This window comes from Oryzias melastigma, linkage group LG6 (genome assembly GCF_002922805.2).
Source record: "Oryzias melastigma strain HK-1 linkage group LG6, ASM292280v2, whole genome shotgun sequence".
Classification (NCBI taxonomy): domain Eukaryota; kingdom Metazoa; phylum Chordata; class Actinopteri; order Beloniformes; family Adrianichthyidae; genus Oryzias; species Oryzias melastigma.
In genome coordinates, this window is record NC_050517.1 from 26,943,915 (window position 1) to 26,964,895 (window position 20,981).

The 20,981-nt window shown below is 38.1% G+C and overlaps 1 protein-coding gene and 1 long non-coding RNA gene across 2 annotated transcripts in view; one reads left to right on the top strand and one right to left on the bottom strand.

Annotated features, from left to right (window-relative positions):
• The window catches only part of lonp2 (lon peptidase 2, peroxisomal), a 32,419-nt gene extending 15,536 nt beyond the window's left edge, over positions 1-16,883 (top strand). Inside the window, exons 8-17 of the mRNA XM_024281393.2 lie at positions 1,520-1,638; positions 2,392-2,531; positions 5,873-6,014; positions 6,201-6,351; positions 7,934-8,060; positions 11,356-11,495; positions 14,074-14,159; positions 14,433-14,640; positions 15,936-16,126; positions 16,197-16,883. Of these exons, the coding sequence (XP_024137161.1) occupies positions 1,520-1,638; positions 2,392-2,531; positions 5,873-6,014; positions 6,201-6,351; positions 7,934-8,060; positions 11,356-11,495; positions 14,074-14,159; positions 14,433-14,640; positions 15,936-16,126; positions 16,197-16,418 (1,526 nt within the window). The 3' untranslated portion in view covers positions 16,419-16,883. The remainder of the gene's footprint in view (positions 1-1,519; positions 1,639-2,391; positions 2,532-5,872; positions 6,015-6,200; positions 6,352-7,933; positions 8,061-11,355; positions 11,496-14,073; positions 14,160-14,432; positions 14,641-15,935; positions 16,127-16,196) is intronic.
• Positions 13,699-15,337, bottom strand: LOC118598878. The gene is made up of 2 exons (XR_004948091.1): positions 14,780-15,337; positions 13,699-14,673 (listed from the first exon to the last, which is right to left on the bottom strand). It is a non-coding gene; the product is annotated as an uncharacterized LOC118598878 (long non-coding RNA).
• Positions 16,884-20,981: the final 4,098 nt, after the last annotated feature.

Genomic DNA, 20,981 nt, shown 5'->3' on the forward strand with positions numbered 1-20,981 from the left:
CAAGAATGCAGGTAATGCTTAAATGCAAAGCGGAGTTAAGTGAAATTTATAGTGAAATATCTGTGGCAGACATTAAATGACCTACAATTGTCTTTCTTAAAAAGCATTGTCTTTTAATTATTATTCTGCTGTTTTTAGGCAAAATCCAAAATCCTGTTTCTGCAGAGTGGCAGTAGTTAGCCTCTGTGTTGTGAGTGGGACTGTTTGTGCAGAATAAGCCTGCCCTCATTTCCCATGATCCCTTTGTATAAGTCAGTTTCACACTGCCTCTACGAATGATTTGCACATATTGCACAGATGGAAATTGGTCATATGTGAGTATACCTGGAAAAAGTTGTGGTCTTTTCTTTCATTTTTCACAGATGTATCACAAATGAGCCACGTTAAAATCACCATTGATAGCACCCGCCCCCACTCAATTTGGCATAGAACGCTGGAGGGGTGAAAGATTTATATGCATAACATGCAACACGTGAATTGTGCATTAACTATGTGTGATTATTGCACTGTTTCTATGCAATTCATTAGGGATTTGGGTGTCAGTTTAGTAATTTTAGGATCATATGCATCTTGCAAAAACACATGCACGTAACATTTACGTTATGCTCCTGTATAAACTACGCATGAACTGTGTAATTCTCAATTGACCAGAACTTTTTAACAGCTCAAAACTCAATTCACGTAAACACCCGTCGGTTGAAACCCTTGATGGAAATCTTTGCACATCGACAAATGGTGGAATACAAAAAATCCTTATGAATTACTTATATCACGCATGCATCACAAAGGACGGAAATTACATCCGTGGACAGTGCCCCAAATGTAGGTAGCGGGACTGTGACACGGCCTTTACACTCTCTTGTTAGCTCACAACCCCCAATAGTGGAGCCATCCAGCCGTTTTGAGCCATATGTCAGCTCAGAAGAGGAAAATGCAGACGTACGTGGATCTAGTTGTAGCAGTTGTGTCACAGCTACAGGCTTTTTCCAACAGTATTTTTGCATCTACTGCCAATTTATCACAATTGGAATAAAGAAATACTCAGAAGACTCAGTTTCAATCGTAATATTCTACATTTATGTCCTCCATCATGAAAAAAAGGCTTCAAGAACTTAGTAAAAACACCAAAAATATGATTTTCATTTGAATGGGTCGATGGAAAAGTGCCTTAAAGGCTTTTTTAAGAGTATTTTATTTGCTTGTTTTTCTGACTCTGTTCATCTTCTGTAAAAATCTCACAATCAGTAAAGAAATATCCTCAAAGGTGAATCCCACAGGTCATTTATTGGCCACAACTCTAAAAGTAAGGGGATTCACCAAAAAAAAAGGGAAATATCTGCAGTATTACATCTGTAAACCTGCAGAAGGATTCTGATAGCTGGGGTTCTGGTTTGTCCTTAACTACCAGCCTCTAAAGCTGCACAGAACAAACTGTATTCCATCACTCTTTTTTTACTCCTGGAAATCACTAACATAAATATTTCCTCCCCTTCTTCACCACTCATCTCGTCCCACACAGACTGCCTGGACATCCGTGCCGCTCGCGTTCTGCTGGATAACGATCACTACGCCATGGACAAGCTGAAGAGGCGAGTGCTGGAGTACCTGGCTGTCAGACAGCTGAAGACTTCACTGAAGGTGAGAATCTACAGACACCTGCAAAGGTTTTTGCAAAAAAAACCTCTTCTTTCTTTTTGTTTTGGAGGTTAAAGACTCATCTTTAGACGAATCCTTAATATGGATCAAAAATCTATTCAGAATTCTTTTCTCTCAAAAAGTGTTAAAATACAACTTATAAAGACGTAGAGTTTTTGACTTGACTGCGCTTTTACAACCCAGCTGTTAAAGGAAAAAAAACACCTTTTAGTGTCCCAGTGCAGCTTTTTCTGGAGAGTTCTGTGAGGAAATTTTTACTTTAAAAAATGCAAGCAGTATAAGACAGGGATGATTTACTTGCTTTTTTTAAAAATATTTATAATTTTTTGGGGAGGAAAGAAATTTAAGATTTAAAGTGCTGTCTTAATTTGTTATATGGGCATGATTAATTTAATATCAATAATAATCTTGTTTAGAATTGCTTATTTTTTGCACTGCAGTATCAGTTTTAATGACTCAGAAATTCTATTTTAATGCCATTTTTCTTAATTTGGAGTGTCCGTTTGGCTTTATGTTAGGTTCCTTGAAGGTGGAGTTTTCTTTCTTTGGAGAATTGATCAGCAGCTGTTCAGCTGGTCTTTAATGTTCTCAATTTTCCAAGATTTTCTGGATTTGCACACACTTTTTTTGTCTAATCCTTTTGTTTTTAATGTCTACTTTGATAAACTATCAGTTATGTTATAAAAATCTGGGTTTAATACCTTATGATTCGGCTTGTCTCCTCTGGGACTGCAGGGCCCCATTCTTTGCTTCGTCGGGCCTCCAGGAGTCGGGAAGACAAGTGTGGGACGTTCCATCGCTAAGACCTTGGGCAGGGAGTTTCACCGCATCGCTTTAGGAGGCGTCTGCGACCAGTCTGACATCCGAGGACACAGGTACAAGTCACTGTTTAGTTCCTGCCTTACATATTCCCTTTGTGTGACATGGAACATCGCCTCACTGGGTGGAGAAAGCCTGAGCTTGTCCTGGAGGCTGAGCGGTACTGACTAGAGAAAGTCCGGTTCACCTCAACATGCGGTTTGGACTCTGAAAACAAACGTCTCCAAAGGGCTTGGATTCTTTTTCACTGTGGTCCTGCTTTTAGGGAGAGCCAGATGATGTGGGTTTGTTCATAGCCCCCATCATTTACGGCATACGGGTCTAACAGCACCACAGAGAGTAGCACAGAAGTCTATAGAAGGGGAAATGGAAAGTTCTCTAACTTATTGGAGACTTTACTCTGCATCGCACAATGACAGTGATTCCTGTTTGGGTGTGATTGGGAGGAATTAATCTTCTCTACCCGGAACCCGAGTAATGTTTATTATTGGACTTATTTAGCTACATTGTGTTCAAGCACAAATGTGCTCATTTGTGCACGTGGCACCAGGAGGTCAATGTCTCAATCTGTGTTTTGGATGAAGAGAGGGTTCAAACTTCTACCAAAACCACCTTGTGGTGAATTAGATTACTGGTAGAAGAGGAGACCAGTCAGGTTCAACAGACTAAAGAGAATCCTGAAAGTCTGGTGAGAACATTTGGCTGAACCCACAGCCAATAGGGTCTTTGTTATGCACCTTTGTCACCAAAAACAAAGATTTAAGTAAAATGATTAAATAATCCCGGACGAGCCCCCAATTATGTTATGCACTTTATGTCTAGAGGTGCAGGCCATAACACAAAAATGAAAGAGAGAAACCCAAATCCCAATAAATTAGCCCTCAAACCACCAACATTATGTAATGAAGCTGCCAAAACAATTTATTGTATAGATAACAGAAGAGTTTATTGTCCCAAATGTAAAAATAACAAATACAAATTATCTTCAGGGGGAACCATTGACAAAATAATAAACAAAAAGAACTAACTCAAATATCAAATGCTCTATTTAACCTTAACAAACAAAAAGGAAAATAAAATGACATGTCTCATTGAACCTAACCAAAACAGGAGGAAACGGTCTCTAACAACATGGCAGGTCACCCCTACTCCTTCACAACTAAGGTTTTCACAATTAAAGGTAAAGTTTCAAAGCTGCCCACAAAATTTCAGCAAAAAGTTTACACAGAAAGGCTTCACAAAAACACTCAGGTGATGTAAGTGGAGAAACAGAAACTACAGTCCAAACTCTCCCCCCATAAGCAGTGAAGATGCCAGGTATTGAAGTCCTCATCCTCCAATCCAGTGCAGCCACAAGTCCTTAACGCACAGACAATAATTTGGGTCTGGGGCGAGTTTGGTGGCTCTGGACCAGCACACCGAGGAGGAAGGTCCTTCCTTTTACAGACAAACAGATGGTTTATCGTCCATTTTTAATTGCAATAGATACCAACATGATGTGGTATTTATTTTGACTCTAAAAATAATAATAATCTAAAAAATCAGTTATTCATATTTTATGCCATGATCTGGGTGAATGCTCGATTCTGATTGGCAGCAGGGTGTCATAAAGTGATAGACACCTAAAAAGAAGTCCCGTTCATAGACTCTGGCCTAATCACTAGTTGATAAACGGAACAAAAGACACCTCAAGTGGCTATATGATATACGTGACAGCATTCTATCTGTTTTACAGTAAGTGTTGCCTTTAATTTTAAAAAGTTCTTTACTTTTCTTTATGTCTTTCCTACCGTATTGCTTGATACAGAGTAAATGTGTTTTTAGAAAGTGTTTTATTATTAATAAATATAAGAAATTGTTAAAACTCATTTAATGATCAGAGTTAATGATGGATATTGTTGCAAACAACAATCTAGGAAACTGCTTGTGGACTTTGCTCCGTTGAAACAAACTTTTGGTTCATAATCTTGACAAAACAAAAGCAGTAAGAGATGATTTTTCCATCTGAAACAATGCGTTGTATCGCTCATTACTTTCCTCCGCTGGTTAGTCCTCATTCACCAGCTGCAGCAGAGCCAGGTTGGAGCAGGTTGTGTAGAAGTTAACACGACATGCGTCACGCCACGTATCAGCTAGTCCACTTCTAGTGAGAAATGATTTAAATGCTGCAAATAACAAAATTAAAGTACTAATAATTGACTTAATATTTATGTTTTTCATAAGTGACCATGTTATAATGCCCTTTGATACACTGTCATTGCTTCCCCAAACTCCATTCATTTCTGACAATGCACACCTTATCTGACATTATCCTGTACAAAATAAATAAAAAACAAAAAAGGAAGTTTTGCTGTCCAGACTTTGTGTTGTGATCATGTTTCTTGGAAAGAAGAATTTACGAGGAAGGCTAATCTTTGCAAACATCCACCTGCAGGCGTTTGTTTCTGAAGAGCTGCTGTTTTCAGAGCAGAGAACCGACAAAATATTACGGTGGAACATAAAACAAGTCAAATATGAAGGTTGAAAACAATGATGTTTCCCATGAAACCACATCTGTTTGATTTAGAAGACTGAATTAAAACAAGTTTGTGTTAAGCTCCCACACGGGTTTGAGTTCCTAAAAGCATTTATTCATTTAACAGCCCATCCATTCATCTCATATTAGACATTCTCTTTCAGTGCTGTAGATTTAGTTTCTCCCCTGACAAGAGCTTGGAATTTTATGTCTTTCTTTTGCAGGTGAAGTCATGTTGAAATCTTTCGACATAAATATGGGTTTTATGAGAGTGAAGTCTCTGGTGTTCGTCTCTTTTGAGTGAAAGACGACTCAAACTCAGACCTGCAGATAGGAGCGGGTCCGGAGGGAGAGATAAAAGAAGGAGGGCATCTGCTGGACGGCAGAAGACCGGCGGGATCTGCTGGGAGAACCGCGGCGATGACTTCATTCTCTCACTTCCCGCCTAGAATTAATGGTTTATCATTCAAAAAGCTGCGATGATCTGGGATTTGAAGTTTAATGCGGTGATATCTCTGTGTAATCCGTTTGAACCGGGTGCCCTGCTGCACACCTGTCCATAGTAATGAACTGGAGCAGCCAGGGCAGTTTATCTCACATTACAGGGATGACTTTGATTTAAATAAACTAAACACAGATGATATTAGAAGCAGATGAGGGCATGAGTTCGACATACCAGCAACACAAGTGCCAGAGAGACAGATAAGAGCTTCTCGGAGATCCCTTGAACTGCTAATATTTTTTGGTTTTTCCTGAAAGTACTCAGTTCCTGTGTTCAGACAGCACTGTATAAGACATTTCAACATTTATTTATTTATTTTTTATAAAAAAAAAAATGTTTTGGGGAAATATCCGTGTTTGAAACTGCTGTCACATTTCCAGGCGAACATATGTAGGCAGCATGCCGGGCCGAATTATCAACGGTTTGAAGACAGTTGGAGTCAATAATCCCGTTTTTCTGTTGGATGAAGTGGACAAACTGGGGAAAAGCCTGCAGGGAGATCCTGCGGCTGCACTCCTAGAGGTGGGACATAGATTACTTTTGGAGACGTTTTTATACATTTTCATTTAGAAGAACCCCAAGTGTTTGTTTGTTGCACCTTTTGGCTCCAGCAATATTTTTTAAAGCATTTTTATCATTTCTTTATGTTTGTCAATCAACTTTTTCTGTTATGCTCTCTGGTTTATTTAACTTTCTAAACAATTTAAGGTCCTGGACCCGGAGCAGAACCACAGCTTCACAGATCATTACCTGAATGTTGCCTTTGACCTGTCCCAAGTGCTCTTCATTGCGACTGCAAACACCACGGCAACCGTTCCCCCAGCACTACTGGACAGGATGGAGGTCCTGCAGGTTCCAGGTGAGGGATGCTTCTCATCTGATCTGTTCAAATTTCACTTAACCCAAGGTCTGGACCTTCTATCTTCTAGTCTGGCTGAAGCACGTCCAGCAAAGATTTGAGGTCGAGCTTTATCAGAAACTACTTATGCTAAGATACTTGACACTCAAATTGGGGGTTAAGGTGAAACCATTAAAATGGTTTCAAATGGTTGTTACTGCAGCTCACTGCTGCCTCCAGGGTCAAAAGCTGGGAATACGTTTAAACTGATCCAGTTCTGCTGCCCAAAGGCTGAACTCTCTTAAACATTTGTTGGTTTTTTGGGTCACAGATTAGTTAAAAAAATCAGTGGCTGTCGAGCAATCTCTAAAGTAGGCCAAACAGCAGCAAATTTGTACACTAACTTTTGTGCTTCTGAAATAAAAAAAAATATATTAAACAACGCAAGTTTGAGAATAAAAGTCTCTAAACTCCATGTTATAACATTAACATTTAGCTTAAAAAATCCAATCTTGGTTTTCAAGATGGCCGCTTCATATGACCGTTCTGCTAACAAGCGTTGTTGCACAAAGACCGTTTTCAGTGAACTTTTGAGTTTGGCCACAGAGCTGCTCCCTTTTGTGAGTGCGTGTAGTCCATGCTCCTCCCAACAGTACTTTAATCATTTTTTGTTTATCTGTCAGACTAAAACTTATCGAGCGCTGCATTTGGCCTCTGGCCACACTTTGGACATGCTTGGCTTAAATGCTTTTTTATTGAGTAGTTGCATGGCTAGGGTAAGTAGCAAATAAGCAAAAGGCATAAAAACAACTTAAAACTGTAAAGGAGTTCATTTCTCTGTGACTTTTTTTGTAGTTAATTAGAATTTACTGTATTTTTCAGTGTATGAGTTGCTGTGTTTTGCATAATTTGACATGGGGGTGTAATTTATACTCAGGTGGAATTTATATGTGATTTAAAAAGATATATAGGGTCATATGTTTGTTGATTCCCCACTAACAATCGCTAGAGAGCACTATAGTTATATGTATTATAACAGCAATGCAGAAGAAGCAACGCCGCCCAGTCGGACTTTTTGAGGTCAGCAGACTTTTTGAGAAAAAAGATGACCGGCAACATTGACTCCTCATTCCTGTTGGGCTGCTTTGGACTCCATGTATGACAGCGAACGACACGACAAGCTCTGGTTTTAATAGTGAAATTTGTCACATTTTGTCGAATTTGTATTTTGGCTAAATGTTTTTATCTCATCCCGTTTTCACCTTGACCTTTTTACTGCTGACTCCTTCACTTTTAAATCTTGTCTTTTAACATATATTATATTTACATATTTATTTGACATATTTATATGAAAAAAAAATGTGATTTTTTTTGTGTGTAAATTTGCCTATTAAAATTAGTGAAAATGTATAAAAATAAGTATAAAAAACATCTGCGTTAAGTTTTACAAAAGTTTGAACAGTTTTTTCTAACTGAAAGCAGAAAGCTGACCAAAAGTCCAATTTTTTTCCTGTTCTTGTGAATAAGTCACACCGTCGATTTCAAAATAACCTCACGTGTTCGTCCACATTTGTTAGAAAACATTTCTCACTTTTTTTCCCAGGATACACCCAGGAAGAAAAGGTGGAGATAGCTCACCGTCACCTGATCCCAAACCAGCTGGAGCAGCACGGATTAACACCCCAGCAGCTGCATATTCCTCAGGACAGCACGCAGGATATAATCTGCAGGTACACACAGACAGGAAGCCGCTTCGAGCGCTCTGTGTCACGTCTGAGCGAGCATCGCCGTCAGAGCCGTGAGGGCAGTCCTGTTCAGCTTATCAGAGTGACGTGACAGAACAAATAACATCAGTCCTGAACCTTTCCACACCAGCCTTTGCTCCAAAGCTGCTTTGTGTTTTTAGCTCGGATTCTGTGCTTTTCCTCTTCACTCTCTCCCTCTAAACCCATTTCTCATCTGCAAACTGTCCACAACTGAAGCATTCATCATTCCGCTTACATCCTAAATGCAACTGCAGTAGTTGTTTATTTTAACGTAAACCAGTCTTCATCTGAAATGAATCAGAAGGTATAAGAGGATGGGGGTTCTCTGATCTTCTGTCACGTAGGAAAAGACAGAAATTTAGTGTTTTAGTTTGTGCTTTCCTAGAAAAATCCCCTGGATGCATCACTTCAATGGGAGACCCCACCATCAGTTCCAATATTTGACAGGAACGTCCTAATTAGACCCAATCCACATGTTCCGCGCTCTCGTGCGTCCTCACCATTGCTATGGAACTGTATGTTCTTCACACTGTTGCGGCCAAGATTTGATTACAGTTAGTTTTCAATTCAAAGCCTTTCTTGATTCAATACTCAAAGGCACCGTTCTGATAAATGCATCTCATGTGTCATTATATTTGGATCATCTGTGTTCTGTAAAGAAAACTCATGTTTCAAAACAAAATATGTAATTCACTTAAACTGAGAACTCTGAGCTCATATAATAATATTGTATATTAAATTCTGAGATAATAATGGAAAAAGGAATAAAGATGACCCCATGTTGTTTAGACAGAAGCAGCAGTAAGATGCTCTCACTGAAACACAACTCTGCTCTGTCCAGCGCATCCTCACTCCCAACTCTACATACATGGACGTCTGGTTCGGGACTCTTTTAACGGTTTGTGTGTCCCCAACTCGTCGTTTTTTGACATTGGCTGTTCCCATTAAATCAGGGGTCTCCAACTTCAAAGTTGCGAACTGGTAACGGTCCGCGGGACGTGGACTTCACCAGTATCCTGACCCAGTTCCACGTCTGGTACCGCATCCCGAAGGTTGTGGACCCCTGATTTAATGGTAACAGCCAGCACGTCAAAAAACGATGAGTTGGGACACCAAAAACATCCAAAAGTGACGGAGGGTGCCCAAACCATACGTCCATATATGACGAGAATGTGTAGTTATATCAGCTGTTAGATTAGAAGATTAGACTAAATGAGCCAGATCAGGTCTTGAATCAAACTTAAATTTCTGGTGGTTTAAAGAGTTAAATATGTGCAAATGTGTTTTGGATTCTGGTTTAGATTTTTTGATTTTTGTGGTGAGAAAATAAAATATCCATAATTATCTCAGCAAGTGCAAGAACTTTCCACATATTTAGGCCAGAAATAATTGTATTTTCACCGGATAAAAATGTTTGCATTTTTTTCACAAGTAACCAAAAAAATAATTTGTTCTTGAAAATTTGCATTTATATTGATTTTCTTGTTGATGTGGAACAATTTTAATTTAGATGGTAAAAAATAAATAAACCCATCTGCATTCCCAAACCCTCACACACTAGTTCCCTGGAAAGCCCCCAGTCCTCTCAAAGTCCAGCTTAAATATATTTAAAAATGATAAACACCAGAAATCTGTTATCAATCAAGCATTTATTTAGAACATAAATCCTACAGCCAGGACAAACACAGCTCTGGTGAACACTAGAATACTGTAAAAGAAATAAAACACTAAAAAACAAAAGTGAAACTGTAATAAAATCAATAAATATACACTTCCTGTAAAATTATTATTAATTTGATTTTTAAGATATCTAACAATAGAGCAAAGAATTTAAAATACTATAAATAGTAGGGGTGGAGGGAAAAATTGAATATTGAATGCATCGATTACAATCCATAAACAATTCTGAATCCTTTTATGAATTTTAAATAGTTGATAATCAGAAAATTTATATAATTTAAAATAAAAGTTACAAGCAGAACTAAACGGGGGGGGGTTTCACTTAGACCTTTTTTGAAGAGCTTACCTTTCAGACTGCGTCAAGTCAACTTCAGTTAACTTTGGATGAAAGTCATTGGGTGTGTGAGCTCTGTCAGACCAAAATTAAATACATAGGGAACACGAAAAATTAGCTAAATCACATGATATGGTTCCATTCAGAGGAGGAGGAGGCTTGAAACCGTTCAGGTGCTACTGGCGTGAGCGTGGCTTTAACATGTTCTGCTGTGAACACTTACTACGGTCAAAAAAACATATTGGAGACCCTAAAGAAACTTCCATCGTTGCCAGAAAAAGCTGAGCAAATAACAAAGTCAATCGGAGCTTTAAAGCAAAGAACTTGAGATCGTATTCTGTGGAGGAGAATGAGCTTTCAAGCGATGCGCTATGCGTCAGAGCCGAGATACAACATCCCCTCCCATCGCTTCCTCACCGACATGGTCAACCCAACACTATATACTGAGATAAAAGCTGAAGTCATGGCAGCAGTTGTGAAAGCTGAAACACACACAGAGGGGGAAAGTGTTGTGATTTTAAAATTGATGTAATGCAAACATTATAAGAAAAGACAGGCTTAAGGGGGAAGGAAGAAGGTTGTTTTTCAAAGTAGAGGTTATTTAACTTTTTTTTTTTTTACATTCACTATTTGTAATTTTGAGTCTTCTTTGCATTGATCTTTGTGCTAAAGTGCAGCACTGCTCTGTCCTGTCGCTTTGCGATGCATCACTACCTTTGGTTGATGCTCTTTTTTCAATATACCCTGATTTAATCATAACTGTGTCTGTCTCGACTGTTTTACGTCTTCTCTATATTTAGTGAGACAGATCTGTGAGAGTGCAGGTCTCAAGGTCATTCAGTTTAAAAGGAAATTCACACATAATCCTGTTAAAATATACTTCTGTTTTTTACAGATTTATCTGTCACTTTGCTTTTTTAAGCGTTAAAGCAGGTCGTCTTTTTTACGACTTCCTTTCAACACTCTTATAGGTTTAGGAGTGTTTCTATCAGCTCTCAGATGATGGGTTTACTAATCAAACAGCAAATTGTTTCATGTTTTCTTATCATCTGATCTGCTTGAAGCATAATTCTTCAAAGAAGAAAAGGGAATGATTCCTGATTTGAAAACAATTGTTCCACATTCATTCCTAATTTCAAGATCGATTTTAAAAGTTTTATGAAAATAAAAACAGACTTAACTTTGTGGCTCTGAAAACTGAAACTGTATTTATCTTTGACTGGAGTGTCACCCCTGACTCTGTAGATACACCCGCGAGGCTGGAGTTCGCTCTCTGGAGAGGAAGATCGGAGCGATCTGCCGAGCTGTGGCTGTGAAGGTCGCTGAAGGTCACAGACTCCCAGAGACGGACGCCTCCACCTCGGAGACTTCGCCACAGCAAGAAGGTGAGAGACGGATCCTGATCCAAGCCCATAGCAGACATAACTAAAAGGAGCGTCGCTTCAGTTCAGGTTTTTATTAAAGCAAAGTTATTTGGGGTGCAGCTCGCTGTTGTCTGCAGATAAAGATGTGGTTTTGAATGTTTCAAATCTCCGTTTGTTTTCCTTTCCCTTTTAATCATGTTTGACTGATTAGATCTTTCCTCACTGCTGTCACTTAACACTTGTAATGTAAAGACCAAAAAAACAAAAAAGAGATGAAAGATTTTCATCACGCGGGACAGTAATTGTTTTTACCCTGAAACTCAATGGCGCTGACGGGTAAAGTTTCCACTCAGAACCTTGAAAATCTTTGCCTGAATTATAGAAACCAATTATTTTCCTTTTGCTTTTCTAACATTTTAATTTCCAAACAGTAATACCAGACATGCCGATGTCAGCTGCCAATCTGTGATTACAGAACGTGCTAAGTTATGTTTGGCACCAAGTCCACAGACACCGTGAGCCAAATATTTATAGTTTGATGTTCTGTCTGCCAAAGCTTTGATAGACACGAGGAAAACCTGACAGGAGATGTTGTCTGATGTTGCAACAGAGCTTTAAATCGCAGTTATGCTGAACCTCTTTGCAGCAAAACCCTTCTGGATAGACACTTTCACAACTCATGAGAACTGCAGGGTTATGAGGAGATAATGAAAATGCATTCAAATAGGAAATCCTGAGAATTCATAAAATAGATCTTCGATCGCTTCTGTTCCCATTTTTCTAGGAGGAGCTTCCCTTGTCAGTGTAACAGAGCAGAGAAAAGAAATCATCAGTAACTTCAATACAAAACTTGGTAAAATACAGACATAATATGAGGCCTGCTGAAACAACTAAAGTTTAAAAATAACCTAAAAAATAAATCCATTAAAGACTTGAAGACCTGTAGATAATCACACCTAAAATGTGGTTTATGTTATACTTTATTTTTATTGTCTGCATTCCTAGACATCCCTGGAACCTCAGCGCTCTGATCACTCCAACACAAGACTTTTATTCAATTGTTAGTCACACACACATCCAAATGGGGAGTTGTATGGGTGCTGCGGGTTTGAGAGTGAGGTGTATCTACACCTTAAAGGGAGTGCAGGTGTGTCTTACAGTTTCCTTAAGACTACGGTGACATGTCCCATAATCCCACAGTGCAGCGACCTAAATGCACGCAAATTCTGCAGGTGGTCGCGCAGCAGCATCTGTAATCGAGGGGCGGCAGTCGCATGTTAACACGCTGTACTGTGGTCCCAGAGATTTTAAGAAAGAGCTAAAATTTTATAGTTACTGGACGATTATTCTCTAAAAGTTGACATCAGTCCGGGCACATTTTCAAAATTGTACGGCGCAGGAACTCATCGAGGGGTGCTGAGACGGACCGGCGATGAGCTCTCTGTTGAACAATGTGAAATACTCTTAAGGTCAATGTAAATTGTTGTACGAGTGATGCTGTCGTGCATCACGGGCTACACTCTTAATTGTCTCATTTTCTAATTTCCAACTATACAACGATACCAAAACTTTAGGTTTTTCTGTTCTGAGGAAACAAACAGGCCTGAATAATTTCACTACAAAGCTGTTAACTTTACCAGATGAAGTCCAAAGATGAACACTAAGCTGTGAAAGACAGAAACGAAACAAAGAAAAGCTTCTTTAAAGTTGGTGATGTGTTTTTCTCTGACACGCGGTTTGTTTAACCATCCCTAATCCTGGAGTTTGTGCATTTTGGGACTGATTTGGTTTTCTTACCATAAAATATAAAACTGTTCAACTCTTAAATCAGCCTTGAGGTTCATTTCTGACCAGGAGGGTAAAAGTTCAGTGGAAAACAGCCACAAATTAAGACTTCCCTCCACTTTGTTTACATCCTAGTTTTCAACACTTTGTGAAATTCCTGTTTGAAACATCTCCTTTTAACAGGATTAACTCAAAAAAAAAAAAAAAACACAAGTCAAGCCCGGAGAAAAACAAGATTATAGGTGAGTGTAGACTTTAAACACTCTGGGAAGGACATGTTCCTTTTTTAAACTAAATAAAATCAATTCCTGTGAATTTTCTACGCTCTTGTGAAACTATATTTCTGCATGTTTTAACCAGAAATCTGCTTAATGTTTTACAGTCGGCCAAAAGAAAGTGTTTTACAATAGTTTGCGTGAGCAACAGTGAAACACACAACTCATGTTATGGATTTATTTTGTTTTTTCTTTTATCTAGTATAACTGTTGAAGCTGTTCTCTTTCCTTAAGGTTCGTATTAAATGCTTATTGAAGTTCATTACAGCCCGCAAAATATTACAGCTGTGCCCGTAAATATTTTAAAAAGCTGCAGCAGATGTAGGGTTTTTTTTTGGCAAAAATAACCAAAAATAAAATTGCTCACTAAAGCAGAAGGTTAAACAAAGGAAATGGTTTATACACATCTTTTTATATGTTTTATTTGATCATATTCAGATGCTAAACAACAGTGAAATTCAACAAAAACGCTGCAGGATTGAGCTAAATTGTGTTTGTTTTTGGACTTTTTGCACTGATTGATGTTTTGATGTTTCCAGATAAAGCCGCTCCACCAGAGATGCCTATAGTGATCGATCAGATGGCCCTGAAGGACATCCTCGGACCTCCTCTTTTTGAGTTGGAGGTAAGCAGCAGAAAGACTCAGACGAGCTCTAAATCATCCAGCAACTACTGGAAGAGCTGCTGGATGGACCTCAATCCTGACTTTTATTGTGAAATCCTGTGGAGCGTCTGAGAACAGCCGCAGGGTGAGAGATCTCACAGCTGCTCATCATAAAGTTGAAACTTGAGAAGAAATGTAGCAGATCTTTGAGGTCTTAAAGTTGTTTTATATGTAGAGACATTTTAAGAAGCATTTTCTAAAATCAGCTGGAGCTTCACAGACGTTTCCTTGTAGGTGTCGGAGCGGCTCACCCTGCCCGGCGTGGCGCTGGGTTTGGCCTGGACGCCGCTCGGCGGGGAAATCATGTTCGTGGAGGCCAGTCGGATGGAAGGAGAAGGTCAGCTGACTCTGACGGGTCAGCTGGGAGACGTAATGAAAGAGTCGGCCCATCTGGCCATCAGCTGGCTCCGAGCGAACGCTAAGACCTACCAGCTCACCAACAGTAAGTCCACCTTTAAATCCACTTCTACAAAAGCTACAGTGAAGATGAAGATCCGTGACAATTTTGAGTTTAGTTTAGAGCTGATCGGTATTTGTTGCCATGTCCGCATCTTTCTTCATGTAAGTTTTACAGTTCTTACCTTAAACATAGATTATCCGACTCAGGGATGTTTTCAGCTTCCTTCAGTACGATGAAGTGCAAATCATTAATTTAAATGTATTTTTAAGTTTACAACCTCACCAAAGGAAAAACAGCTGGACAGATTCAAACGTATTAAATCCACGAGTAACATTTTCACAAACACTTTAGGGCTTTTTTGTGTTGCCAAGTTTGTTTTTTTTTTTCTTTTTTTCCTGTTGAGGTTTTATACTCAGTAATGTTTAGTCTTATACTGACACAACTGGGTAAGATTTGTCTAACAACAACCAAAAGTAAAGTTTTTGAAGAGCAATAGATGCTAAAAGCAAACTGTTACCATGGATACAGGTTGCAAGCGATCATTTTTATGTATAGGTGGGTCATATTGAACTGTGTTGTTTGCTTATGTTTTTAGCACAACTTTAGGGGTCAAAATTTAGTAGGATTTTTGAGAAATGATATTCTCAGATGCAGTGACGTGCGGTGAGGTTTTACGGCTGCTGAGGCACTGATGTCATCAGTCAGATTTACAGACAAATAAACCCTTCAGAGGTGCTTATTCACTGTTTGATTGACAACAGTTAAAGTGTGCTGTTTAATATTTCATTTCAACTTGTTTCTTTTGTTTACAAAGTGCAAAATAGATTAAAAAAAAATCACAAATTGTTATTATTGACTCACTTTTACTTATAAATGACGTCTGTGTGCAGCTCATCTGAAGGAACATATCCATAACCTGTTTGTAGAAGTCTTCCTTTTCTTTCTTCAGTTTTAAAGTCTCTCTGTCTGAATGAAGATCACAGCCAGTGACGAGTTTAGACACGTGATCCTCCATTTAGAAAATTATGCTAAAAGTATTAATAACCGGACGGCTGCATTTGATTTATTACTCTATTATTCTTTAGCTGCGGTGACACATTTTCTGGGCTCACGAGCGCCCTCGGCCTTGAGGCCAGCAGAGAATTGTTGTTTTGTATTGTAGATTGTATAAAATGATCAGCACGAATAAAAATATCTATATGGGATACATTTGCTTAAAGTAAGAATTTATTGAGGAAAAAAAGTATTTGTATTGAGAAAATAAAACGGGTCTAAGTCTAGAACCCTGAGGAACTCCATATTGATTCACCAGGACACTAACTGTAGTTTTGTTAAAGTGGTCGGAGCTCCAGATCCTCTCGAGGGAACAGACATCCACCTCCACTTCCCCGCTGGCGCCGTCACCAAGGACGGCCCCTCTGCTGGTGTTACCATAGTAACCTGTCTGGCCTCGCTGTTCAGCGGCCGATTGGTCCGGTCGGACATTGCTATGACGGGGGAGATCACTCTGAGGGGGCTGGTGCTGCCGGTGAGTCCTGCCTCTCCACAAAGCTTCAAATCCACAGGCTGAACCGACTGGAACCGGCTGTTCTCTGCAGGTGGGCGGGATCAAGGACAAAGTCCTGGCAGCTCATAGGGCCGGAGTAAAGCGGGTCATCCTCCCGAAGCGCAACGAGAAGGACCTGGAGGAGCTTCCGGCTAACGTCCGAGCTCAGCTGGACTTTGTCACCGCTGGAAACCTGGACGAGGTGCTGAACGCCTCGTTCGATGGAGGGTTTCCTGGTGCTCAGGCTCACCCCCACGTCAGCAGCAAACTATAGCAGAGTCACTGTAATCTGATGAAACTAATTGCTTTAATGTTGAAAAAATCAACTAAAATTCAGAAAACTCAGCTGACAGAAAGTCTGAAAACGAACTGCTGATAGTATTAGTGCACTTTTTGACAGAAGCCAGCTCTCATTCTCAGTGTGACTGCAGTTTACCTGAACTTAGAAGCAGGTAGAAGAGCAAAAAGGATTCAAGTTCACATGAGTAGCAGGACCACTTCAGAAACCACGTCCTTAGTGAAGTTTAACCAAGGTGTTGGTTTTTGCAGGCGTGTCTGATTCTGTTTAGGAGTCACAGGTCCACAGCAACCATACAATGTTATTTCTAGCTGAGGCTGATTAATGTTTGTTGTGATTTAGTCTGAGCTAATAAACATTTTGTAATTTCCTTAGCAACTAATTTTTACACCTGACTCACCTGCATCTTTAAAGAGAGCAATAAATGACAGATGTTATGTGTTCAGGCTTTAGTGCTTTTTCTGTTAAACCGAGCCCATTTTTTTTTCACAATTGTAGCAGAAGTTGTGTATTTTCAAACTTCACAAACGCACAACAAAGTCGAGCATTGCAAAGCTATTTTAAAGACCTAAATTTTACGATTAAACTGAAAGATGGACAAGTGTAGTCATGGAAAAACGCATAAAAGTTTGTAGTTTAAAAAAAAGAAAAGGTTTTTGCTTGAATTTAAATGTTCCTAAAGATGATCAATCATGTGTTTTCTCATCTCTTGATGTGAGAAAGCTGTCAAAACGTGTGATGGGTCCAGCCAGACAGGATTTTATCAGTCGAGACTTTTCCCAGGATCAGCTGTTCATCAGGAAGTCTCATTTGTTGCTTAGAAGGGATGTAACGGATCACGGATAATCCGCAAAAGTTTTGTTGTTGCACATATAAATATTGTGTGTGTGAAGTACTTTATATTCATATTGAATATATGATTTGACGTGTTTCCAAAAATGTAACAAAGTAACAAAGTTTTGCTGAAACACAAAGAACAGCATTATTTAAGGTATTAGAGTGAACCTTCTAATCACTTGAATGGTGAGCATGTGTAGGAATAGCACTAAAGGGCTCATTTTGCAGTCACCTACTTCCCCTTGTGTGTTGCCATTTTTTTGGTATAAAGTTTCTAATTTTTTCTTCAAAGCCTTTATGTCATTTGACCAATCTGTTCTACTATTCTAAAGTGATTGGGAGCGATTCTGTCTAAAAATCTAAAAGCTATTGAAGAAAAACCTGAAAATTTACACAAAAAATTGACTAAAATTAGAAAAAGCATCAAAAGCCAATGTGAACTGCTGTTATAGATAGTTATTAATCCGTTCTACTATTCTAAAGTGATTTGAAGCAATTTGGTCAAAAAATCTAAAAGCTATTGAAGAAAAACGTGAAAATTTACACTAGAAAATTGACTAAAATTAGAAAAAGCATCAAAAGCCAATGTGAACTGCTGTTATAGATAGTTATTAATCTGTTCTACTATTCTAAAGGGTTTTGGTTTGATTTGGTCCAATAATTTAAGAGCTATTAAAGAAACTGTCTGTCATTGGTTGACGGTCCCTAAATATGAACAGAGTGAATGTCTGTCGAATATCCAACCTAAAGCTATCTTTACTGCAGTCCAAAACCAAATGACGTCACCATTAATCCAAACTGTAATTGTAAGGAAAAGAAAATAGATTTCACTCAAAAATATTTGTGCATGTTGTGCTAAACACACTGAATATATTTAATCTTGTTTATGCTCAAAATCCATGTGAATATCTTCAAACCAAATCTTTTAAGAAAATGAGTTTATCTTTGAAAGAACATGACAGTATTTAGTTTGGATTGTCAGCAGAAGAGGAGGCAGCATCAGTCTTTAACCTCTTCAGACCTGATGCTCATCACATTCTGACTGATATTAGTTCATTCTGCTTCACTGTGACTGTGTTTAGAGGATTCACTTAAATATTAGCTCCAGCTTTAAGACGTTGACATGATTAACTTAACTAAGAAGTAAAAAGAAATATTCATCATATTGTAATCAAACCATCATGTGATCATATATTAACAATTTGGTTTAACACTAGAGAAAAACTACGTTTTACATAATCATTTTACTGTTGTGGTGTGTTTTTAATGTGTATATAAAGACTACAATAACTTAAGACTAAATGACTCTTATTGAATGTATTGAATAAAAATAATCAGTGATTAGTTGACTTTTAAGATAATCGTTTGTATCATTTTTCAGGATATTTTGAAGTCTAGCTAATTTTTCAGCTACATGCTCGCTGTTTTGGATAACCTTAGCCTTTTTGCGTTTTTTAGACTAATTTTGCATTTAGCTTATATTTTAGCTGGCTATCAGCTTCAGAGTTTTCAGCTGTTAACTTCCGTGATTTCAGCTATCAATTTCATCATCATCAGCAGGCAAATTCAGCTTCCAGCATTCACACTAGCATTATCGCAGGTAATGCTATACATCTAGTTATTTAAATTTTTTAGAGTGATTTGGAACAATTAGGTATAAAAATTTAAAAGCTATAAAAATTTTTTTTTTAAAAATGTACGGTAAAAAATTGACTACAAATAGAAATTGCATCAGAAGTGAATCTAAGTTTCTTACCCCGATAGTTGTTAATTAATTATATTATTCTAGAGTGATTTGGACTGATTAAGTATAAAAACTTAGAAGCTAATTAAAAAACGGCATAATTTACAGTAAAAAATTGACTAAAAATAGAAATTGCATTAAAAGTGAATCTAAGTTGCTGACCCTGATAGTTTCAATTTAATTTTATTTTTCTAGAGTGACTTTGACCAATTAGGTATAAAAACTTAAAAGCTAATGAAAAAAAATCGAAATTTACAGTAAAAATTTGACTACAAATAGAAATTGCGCCAAAGGTGAATCTAAGTTGCTGACCCTGATAGTTTTAGTTCATTTTATTTTTCTAGAGTGATTTGGAAAAATTAGGTACAAAAATTTAAAAGCAATTTAAAAAAAAAAACACGAAAAATACTAAAAATAGAAAAAAAATAGAAATTGCATCAAAAGTGAATCTAAGTTGCTGACTCCGGTAGTTTTTAGTTAATTTATTTTTTTTAGAGTGAATGTCTGTCGAACATCCAATATCCAACTAACTTCACCTCGGTTGTGGCTCTTTCAGGATTTCAGGTTCAGCACTGGTGGAGGATTTCACTCCTTGTGCCTAACTTTATGTGAGGATGGGGCTTTAAGCCCATTGGCTACCAGGACATGATGAACACCAGGTTATAGAGATTGTGATGGCAATCTGTGAGTGTTGTTGGCTCTGCTTGTGTCTTTTCTCCTCTGATGCTCCTCTCCTAAAATTAGGTACGTCAGATCAAATTTTCCCTTTTTTTCTCAAACTTTCTAAAAGATATTAGTTTTGTGCTTCCTGGTCTAACCGTTTCAATGACTCAAATTTTCTTCTGTACAGTATCAGTCTTCATCATGCTACAGTTACAGATGAACGGTTACTTACCTCGTTTGTTTTAAAAAATTGTGAGAAATGCAGGTTCTGCTCCCCATGATTGCATTTCGTCTCAGCCTTGTGGTGACAGAACCAAAAAAAAAAAAAACGGTGACCACTTTTTTCTTCTTTTTTTCATCCAGAGGTAAAATCAAGAATAAAAGCTGTGGAGAAAATGACTGCTTTGGTATTGGATGTTTAGCAAAACTTTTTTTTTGTTTTTTTTCATGAGAAAAATTCCATTCTTGAAACACCTGATGTTGCCACCAGAGGGAGCTGGAGAACCACATTACTGTACTCTCTACACTGGATATTTAATTTGATATGCACTGTCCCTTCCCTGCCACAGGAGGGCGCCAAAGATGAGTTCACCTTGATGTTTGAATGTTGATCATTTCTGCTTCAACCAAACACTTTATAGTTTTATTATTAGTTTGAATGTTGGATGTTAGATATTTTAGCAGTTTAAACAAAAGTTAAAGTTCTAGATTCATAAATCTGCAATAAATGCATTTTTTAAACCACTTAATTGCAGGCGTTACACCCTTACAGTTTCTCACTAGTGCAGTCTTTCCTCACTACTTTATGTCGTAGTTTGCTTTATAAATTAAATAGCTTCATATAAAAGAGATTTTCTATAAATAGAATTCTTAGAAAAAGGAAAAACAAAGAAGAATAGCCCCAGGATGGAAAAACTTTTCAGGATTTGTTGTGAAATTATCCAAAACACCAGTGATGTTTAGGTTGTTGTTTACTGCTGAAGTTAATGGGGAAAAAAAGTGTTTAAAGTGACAAACAACATTTCTGTCTGTCTAAATCTTTGTACAACCTGTAAAAAGATAACTGTACAAACATATTAAAAAGTAAGGGTTGGTAGAAAAATAAAATAGACCAGCTTGGGCGGAGCTTCTGTTGAAACCCGTTGATTGGAAGAAAGTCGTTATGGCAAAAGAGAGCAGCTTATTCCTCCTCACTGCCCGCAGTCTTCTCTCAAAAAACATTTAATGTTTTGTTTGTACGAAGCACCAAAAGCAAAAAATAAAAAAGCTGCTGGATGACCTCAATAGTCGATGCT